The 8,729-nt window shown below is 33.6% G+C and overlaps 1 protein-coding gene across 3 annotated transcripts; it reads left to right on the plus strand.

Moving 5' to 3' along the window:
• The first annotated feature begins 2,034 nt into the window (after nt 1-2,034).
• Nucleotides 2,035-7,797, plus strand: LOC112506614 (xylose isomerase). 3 transcript variants are annotated; one of them, XM_025110788.1, is made up of 21 exons: nt 2,035-2,143; nt 2,447-2,526; nt 2,655-2,768; nt 2,864-2,938; nt 3,250-3,379; nt 3,470-3,561; nt 3,654-3,704; nt 3,887-3,963; nt 4,061-4,115; nt 4,199-4,300; nt 4,487-4,538; nt 4,857-4,902; nt 4,988-5,043; nt 5,422-5,473; nt 5,975-6,054; nt 6,147-6,217; nt 6,608-6,648; nt 6,814-6,913; nt 7,001-7,072; nt 7,161-7,238; nt 7,494-7,797. In XM_025110788.1, the coding sequence occupies exons 2-21, from the start codon at nt 2,458-2,460 to the stop codon at nt 7,527-7,529; spliced, it is 1,449 nt and encodes a 482-aa protein (XP_024966556.1). In that variant the 5' UTR covers nt 2,035-2,143; nt 2,447-2,457; the 3' UTR covers nt 7,530-7,797. The 3 variants fall into 3 exon arrangements, with proteins under 3 accessions (XP_024966556.1, XP_024966557.1, XP_024966558.1); XM_025110790.1 differs by lacking the exon at nt 2,035-2,143 and adding an exon at nt 2,187-2,242; XM_025110789.1 differs by lacking the exon at nt 2,035-2,143 and having other exon boundaries at nt 2,173-2,526.
• Nucleotides 7,798-8,729: the final 932 nt, after the last annotated feature.

Raw genomic sequence — 8,729 nt, forward strand, 5'->3', positions numbered from 1 at the left:
TTATCCATTGATGTGGTCTTGCAATTGTTGCCAAATAGCTACAATCAATTTGTGATGAACTACAACATGCATGACTTTGACAAAGACCTTCCAAAATTGCTCAAAATGTTAGGAACAGTCGAGCAAGAGCTTGCAAAGAAGAAGTCCATCATTTTGATGGTTCATAAAGACAATAAGGGGAAAGGAAAATGAAAGTCCATTGCCTTACCCACTTCGAAATCTTTGAAGCCAAAAAGAGGCATTGTGAAGAAACCCAAGGTAACTGTACGTAAGGAGGTTGTTGCTTTCATTGCAACAAACCTAGGCATTGGAGGAGGAACTGTCTTCTCTACTTTCAGGAAAAGAAGAAATGAAATGTACTTCCACTGCAAGTATCTATGTGATAGAAGTTAATCTTTCTACTTCATATACATCATGGGCATTAGATACTGGATGTGGTTTTTCATATTTGTAAAAAATACATGAGCTAAAAATGACTAGAAGGTTGAACAAAGGTGAAGTTGTATGCGTCGAAAATGGGGCAAAAGTTGCTGCTATAGGCTATAGCCGTATGATCTGTTTTGTTAACTTTACCGACTAAATTAATATTAAAACTTGATAACCGTTATTGTGTACCATCTATTTGTAGAATTTTGATTTTTGTATCTTGTTTGGACAAGAAAGGTTTTACCTTTAATATTGGGAACAAATGTTGTTCATTTTCTCTTGGTAATATATATTATGATGATGCAAGTTTGATTAATGGTCTTTATGTTCTTAATATGAATAATCCGATTTATAACATAGATAAAAGGGAGGTCAAACCGAATAGTTCGAATTTAGCCCATCTCTGGCGTTGTCATCTCGGCGCGTTGTCATCTCGACCATAAAACGAAACTCACATTTCCAAGCTCCATAGGTAAAAATTCAATAGGAAACTTTTATTTATTGGATATATATATGTACCAAAAAAAGAAGATAGTGATAGACTATTTATAAATAACCAATTATAAGTGATTTTGTAACGACAAAATACCGATATCATAGTCCCTATATATAGTCAACATCGTAGTCCCAAACACATAATTGGTTGTATTTTTGCTACATAAAGTTTCAAATATACAACGTATTGTTTTAAAGAAAAACCAAACGTTGGTCTTGTTGGGTATTAGTATCTTATTTTTTCGAGGTATATTTATCCAAATTCATATCGAGTAATCTAATTGTGGGTAATTTACTAAGACACAGTTGAATGTCGTTTTGATTTTTATATACCCTTTTATAAATTATTCTTTTTGGTGTTTGTCTTTTTATAAATTAGTAAATCAACATATAACCTTATACAATCGATAATAATTGGTAACAAGTTTGTTATTTGCATCCAATACACAAACCAAACACTGCTTTTCGACCCTTAATTCTTTCCTAATATTAGGCAAAGGTTTATCAGTTTGACGGGTTATATGGTGGCGATGATAGGTGCCGCAAGGAGACAGCGATACATAGATTACGATCAACACCCTCAGCCAAACGCTATCCTCTTACTTGGTTTTTGTTGATTGTTGATTTTATTCTCGACCGTCAAACTTGATATCTCGATCTTCCTAATTTTAGGCAAGGAAATGTAGATATCATTGTTAAAAGGTAAGCATAAAGACGGTGTTTCAAAAGATAAGCATCAATCATGATAGATAGAATCGTCGTAGTGATTGAATTATTAGCCATTCTGCTAGGGTTTTTATCTATTATAATCTAAAAATGATTTCATAAGTTTTTCGAATTAAAATTATTTTTGTCAATAAACTTTATTTCCAATCGTGTTTCGGACGAGGATCAATGAAATGTCCGTCAGTAAAAATAGATGTGTGGCCCGCATCACCATGTCCTAGACACAAATAACGTTGTCATTATCATATTATTTTTGTATAAATTGAATCATTGTATTATATAATATATAGGAATTAAATACATACACGATTGCTTCAATATTAATAATCCATTTTATGCGGATTGAAAGAAGGCCCACATCACCTGTGAGTCTGCATTCTTATCTTGTTCTCACATAAAAATTTAAGGAACGCATTTGGAATAGCAACAACCTCTATCTACATCAAATCTATATAACCTATCCAAATTGCATTAAAAATCCATCAACAGAATTCAGGTTCTTCCCGTCTCTATTCTTTGCTAATATTGATTTCTTTCATACTCCATCTGATTCAATTGGGCAAAATCTTTCACAGTTATCTCTAATCTGTTATCTGTACGTCGGTTATGTTTCATTGGTACTTTGAATTTCAGTCAATTTTTGGGTTTTCAAGATCATGGCATTTAAATGTAAAGTTGCTGTTCAGTTTAATTTGAACTTTGGGTTTGAGATTTTTTAGCCGATGATCGTTCTTCAGTTGGGTTTAAGCCGAATTGCTGCGTTCGTCATCTATTGATTTTTATTTTTTTTATTATTAAGGTTTGAATGAGATGATAAATATGAAAGCTGGGAAGTTCTTGCTGTTTTTATTATGCGTCATTGCGATTTCTAATACAGTGGTAAAGTCTTTGAAGATCGTATCTCCTCGTTTCATTCATTTGTTTATTTACCCTTTAGGGTTTATAATATATATATATATATATATATATATATTGTATTTTAGATTTGTTGATTTTTTTGTTTATAGATTTGTGAAGCGCCACCTACTTGTCCGGCTGATCTTGATGGTGGTTGTGGTTCTGATGACTCTGGTGAATGGGAAGGGGAATTTTTCACTGGCATTCCCAAAATTGTATATGAGGTAAGAAAACTAATCATCATCACCATCTTCTGAATTGTGAAGTTTGGAAATTGAGATAAATTATACATGATTAATATGTTAATGTTTTGGTGTAGGGGCCGAAAAGCAAGAACCCACTTGCATATAAATGGTACAATGCTAATGAGGAGATTCTTGGGAAGAGTATGAAGGTTCTTTCTTGAAAAATTGTACCTTTTAGTTTTGTGATATTTGGTGTGGCCATAAGATGGTTATACGTTGGTGGTCATGGGCTGAAATCCCCCTTTACTATCGATTCTCTATGAATTGGTAAAGTCTTGAACCAATTTGTAAGGCAGCTTCATCGTGACTTGAAGGTCTTGGGTTCGGACAAATGCAAAAGATTTCTCTGATCAACCTTTGAAAAGCCAATAACCTGTGATGGTTGCACATTATTTTTTTTTTGTAGATATAACTATTATATAAATGGTTTATGAGATGGGTTATTGTTTGTTCAACTTAGGACTGGATGAGGTTTAGTGTTGCTTTTTGGCACACTTTCCGTGGGACAGGAGGTGACCCTTTTGGTGCAGCTACTAAGATGTGGCCGTGGGAAGATGGTACTAATTCTTTAGCCATGGCAAAGCGAAGAAGTAAGATAAATTGTTTTTAGACCGCTTAGCAGTATTTTATTTGGTTAGTTGTCTATCTGGATTGTACTTATTGCTTTTTTGTTGTTGCAGTGAGGGCGAACTTTGAGTTCCTAGAAAAGCTTGGTGTTGATAGGTGGTGTTTTCATGATAGGGACATTGCTCCAGATGGTAAAACATTGGAGGTAACTGGACCTAATTATTATCTTTATTATGTAATGCCATCAAAGTTTTAAATAATATATGTATTCGTATGACCTCTTTATTATCTTTGTAGGAATCTAATGCAAATCTGGATGAAATCGTAGCTCTTGCGAAAGAACTTCAGGTAAGGTTTCATGGTTAAATGAAACAAAATTATGGCCCATATATTTTTCATTATTCATCCACTCGCTCTAAATCGAGCACTTACTTTTTTTTATATATAAAAAAATTTATCCATAAAAAAGGTGCTTCTTATGACCAATTAGTTGTGAGTTTCTTCTCTCATGAATTAACTTATTCTTGCAGGGAACCAAGATTCGTCCTTTATGGGGTACGGCCCAGTTGTTCCTGCATCCGCGCTACATGCATGGGGGTGCCACCAGGTATGTTATGCTGTTTTCAAGGGTCAATGTTTCAATATATCTATCTAATTAATCATAGCTACACATGAATTTACCTTCACTTGTTATATTGTCACAGCCCAGAAATAGGAGTCTATGCATATGCAGCAGCTCAAGTTAAGAAAGCAATAGAGGTTGGTACTTAGTTCATTGAACAAAATGGACAGTTTCTTACGTTGATATGAGCTTTACCGTGCGAAGCGTTACGTGAACACAGGTTACACACTATCTCGGAGGTGAAAATTATGTCTTTTGGGGCGGTCGTGAGGGTTATCAGACTCTTCTGAACACTGATATGGAGAGAGAGCTTGACCATATGGTATGATTGTGGGAAATTTTTTTTTTCTTTTTGTAATGCCCACGAAGAACTTGGATATAACAATATACATGTAATGCAAATGCAATGAGATAAATAACCCACGTAGAATTGTTTTCAAAGATGTAGAAGAGTTGATCTTGTATATTTGTCTTATCTGAAGTATCCTGTAATGCTGCTTCCTTACAGGCACGATTTTTTGAAGCTGCTGTAGCTTACAAAAAGAAGATTGGATTCAAGGGTAATAATTTTTGTTTTCATTTTTAGATATTATATTTGCATTATTTCATGGGTTCGAAGCTCTCAAAATAGCTAATAAGCGACTGGCATGACATGCTATTTATCAAACTATGCTGGAAATATGTCATTTTCAGAGTTATAACATTATACTCTTAGCTCTCTATTTGTTTTCCGATTTTGACTTTGAATGTCAAACAATACAACAGAATTGGTGTCTAGACTATAAAAACATTAGATCTATAATAATTTTGTATGTTTAAAAAAGAACATAGGATGATTGATTATATGTATGCTAACTTTTCTTTCTCTTTCACTCCAGGAACACTTCTTATTGAGCCTAAGCCTCAAGAACCCACAAAGCACCAGTATGATACTATCTATTTTGTTAGCCCATTGACTGGTCCATTATTTTTTAAATGCTCTTACGAGTTCACGTACTAATGTTGCCAGGTATGATTGGGATGCTGCCACAGCAGCGAATTTCTTACGGAAGTATGGACTTATAGGTAATCTACCACCCCTTTGAATTGATTCGTTCGGAAGTCTGTGTTGGGATATCTTCACCTGAGTTTCGATTAAGTTGTGAAAATTGTTTATTATGAGTCGGTTGGATTTTAAGCTAAAGAGGTCAACTATGAAAGATATCCTCTTGTTGATGTCTTGATGTAGTTTTCAAGTATGCATCTTTATGTTAACATGTAAAACACTTGACTTCTTTTCAAACTATATAAAGAAATGTTAAAATGATCTGAACAACTTGCAAGAGATTTTAAAGATTGCAACTAGAATATTGTGTTGTGAGAGGAAATCTGCATAGCAACTTTACAGTGAATAAAATCAATTGCAATGTTCTAACCTTTTCTGGCATGTATATGTCCCTGCAGGAGAATTCAAATTGAATATCGAATGCAACCACGCTACTCTATCTGGTCACAGGTGTGTGACATGTTGACTTTAGTTTTGACTTTTTATGAAAATAGTTTTGTTGATGATGACATGAGACGGGAGTAGCCAAGGAATTTTTTAGTTTTTGGCTTTTTTTACCTTTTTAAATGAAGTGTGAACAAGATTATAAAGATACAATCTTTGGCAACCTTTTACATATAAAGATATTTTCATGGTTTACAAAGGAATTACAAGTTGACTGCTTGGCTTTTGACAAGGCCGTATAAGCTATAGTTCCTCTCTTAATTGTCGTATTTTATTTCTTTCGAAAATGAAATAGTCTTTTCAAACTCTTTTGGATTTTTTATCAAACAGAAACCACTACACTATTTATATTGCAAAAAGAAAAGTAAACATAAAACAAATGACGTTGGTGTTACTAAATGAGGCCTAAGGAGTTTGTTTTTGACCTCCAATTTCTTTTTTCAGCGCCTATGTGTCATGTTAGAATCACATAAATCAAGTTAAGCTTTGAACGTTTTTGTTTTGCAGTTGTCACCATGAGCTTGAAACTGCGCGGATTAATGGTTTACTAGGAAATGTTGATGCAAACACTGGCGACCCTCAAATAGGTAGAATGTTGATATGGAGCTACTTTGCTTTGATTATCAATATGTTCCCTTGGTTGTTCAAATTTTGATGATTCGTTTGTGAGTTATAATAGGTTGGGATACGGATCAGTTTTTGATGGATATCAACGAAGCCACATTGGTTATGCTCAGTGTCATCAGAAACGTAAGTAAACTTGCATCTACAGAATGTATGATGATGTATTACTCCCTTCTTTCCATGAAATTTCAATATTTGACTTGCAAATAGTTGACGTTGAAGGGGACTGTTTAGATGTTCGTGAAATATAAGAATACCCGTCAACAGATACAAATTAGGATAATCTTTTAGACCCTTTATCAATACTACCAATTTAGTTGTAATGATAGAAACGGGGCAAATAGGTAATGTTAACATGAAAACTTTACAATAAAATAAATTCCAACATTTCATGGGACTTTTCAAGAAGGAAAGTGTTTTGATTTTAATGGCACACGGATATTATTATCATTATTTCATGACTCGCTAATGATTTATTTTCTGCTGGTGATTGCTGACTTCTCTTTTCGATTACAGGGTGGACTTGCACCTGGGGGCTTCAATTTTGATGCCAAATTGTGAGTTCCGTTCTAATATAGTTTGTTTCTCCCCCTCTTACTGTGCAAATATCAAGTCAATTTTCTTACTTAAGTTAAACTTGTAATCAAAATAGCAACGGTTAAGTAATGTAGTAATTAAGGATGGAATTTTCAAAAGCATTGATGTTATGACGTGATATACAGACGAAGGGAGAGTACAGACGTTGAAGACTTGTTTATTGCTCATATTGCTGGTATGGATACCCTTGCACGTGGTCTTCGTAATGCTGCAAAGCTGATCGAGGTATCTTTTCTACTCTGTTGCCTTTTCGTGTTTTCTTTTGTAAATCATATTCTTGTTAGCTGAGGGAATATTATGGTTTCATTGAAGGATGGTTCTTTGGAGAAGCTTGTTCGTAAGAGGTATCAGAGCTTTGATTCAGAATTAGGTGCCGAAATTGAGGTAATTACCGCAATTCTAGTTTTATGAGCCATAATATGTACTTGGGTGACATTGTTGAGTATGTTTGGTGTTGGTGTTGGTGTTGTAGGCTGGAAAAGCTGATTTTGATATGCTTGAAAAGAAGGCTATGGAATGGGGAGAACCTAAAGTTCCTTCTGGCAAACAGGTAAATAAAAAATGTGAAGATGGTTTCATTTAAATTTAAGAATTAAATAAAACTTATAAGTTTTTCAAGATTTTTGAGCATTACTCCCTCTGTCACAAAATACTTCTCTATTTTAGTCTGTGTAATTCATACGCTCATGAGTACTGTTGTTATTTAATTAATTAAAAAGTGTAATAGTTGTAAATTTATAAAACTGTGTACCTTTTTCATGATGGGGATGGTGGGATTATTACTGATTGCGTTCCACGTGTGCAGGAACTTGCGGAGATGCTTTTCCAGTCTGCAATGTGATAAAAAGTTTTCTAGTACAAGTTTATAGTTTCGGTTAGCTTAGAAGTATTAAACAATAAAGGTAACAGAAGTCATGGCTTAATATGCAATGTGGCTGGCTGTAATTAGCATTTTAAAGACTCTTAGCTTAAGTTAAACTGGTTTAGCCTTATTTATCATTTAAATGGCAATCTTATGTGAACAATCAGCCATGGCTTGATTAGGTGGCTGGCTGGCTGGCTGGCTGGCTTATTATAAGCAAGAAATCAGATTTGTTCCTTGTTCCATTTTCGTCGACAATTGAAAACCATAATGCTGATGGGATCAATTACGCATTTGATCCCTGTGTTTTATAACAAATTATGAATTTGGTCCTTAAAATTGAAGTAATTATCGTGTGGTAGCTGAAAATCTGAACCCAAGTCCCTCAACAGAAGATCCCTTTTCCATTACCTCAATTGAACTTGATTTCTTTGTGTTATAGTGATTATCGATCCAAGGAATTGTTTTGAATACGAATTTTAGGGGTTTTGTTTGTTTGATTTCGATTTAGGGTTTTTGTTGTTGTTTCATCATAAGTTTTGTACAATAATTTTCATAATGAATTCAATTTGTGTTCTTAATAAGTAAATCAATTTTTTGTTTTGATTAATCTGGATATCTAACCTGCTATACGAGCCGACTAATTTCAGGGTGACCATTCACGGAGTCACCGTATTTGAACCTCCGTGGTCATAAGGGGATTTTTATTCCTTCTTGGATTCGAACCTGAGACCTCCAGACGCTTTTAACTTTTGAAGGCGAAATTCAAACCAATTGGGCAGCATCCTTGTGGTTGTAAATCAAATTTTACGAATGTATTCCCAAAATGAATAAAAAATAATAACTATATATTAGATTTCATAAGTTTTGTGAAATAATTAATAAAAATAGATTAAGAATAGGATTGTAGGACCAACCAGTTTTTACAAAATTCATGTTTAGACTGTAATATTTAAAATTTAAGCATCCTAATTCAAGTTATATGATTTATTATGTGAAAAACATGATTTATATTTATACAAGCAAACATTTTTATTATAATGTATGTGGTAAATACTGTAAAAACAATCGTATCAAATAATTATACATATAATTATATATATATATATATATATTCTTTTACGCAACAAACTATACTTTACGTCGACTTGAAATATAATGAAATCAAGAAATTCGGCC

Source organism: Cynara cardunculus, assembly GCF_001531365.2.
Source record: "Cynara cardunculus var. scolymus isolate 2C chromosome LG 2, CcrdV1, whole genome shotgun sequence".
Lineage (NCBI taxonomy): Eukaryota > Viridiplantae > Streptophyta > Magnoliopsida > Asterales > Asteraceae > Cynara > Cynara cardunculus.

Coding starts and splice junctions, on each gene's coding strand:
- LOC112506614 (XM_025110788.1), top strand. CDS start 2,458: ATGATAAATATGAAAGCTGGGAAGTTCTTGCTGTTTTTATTATGCGTC. Junction 3,964..4,060: donor ATGCATGGGGGTGCCACCAG/GTATGTTATGCT, acceptor ATATTGTCACAG/CCCAGAAATAGGAGTCTATG. Junction 7,073..7,160: donor AATTAGGTGCCGAAATTGAG/GTAATTACCGCA, acceptor TTGGTGTTGTAG/GCTGGAAAAGCTGATTTTGA.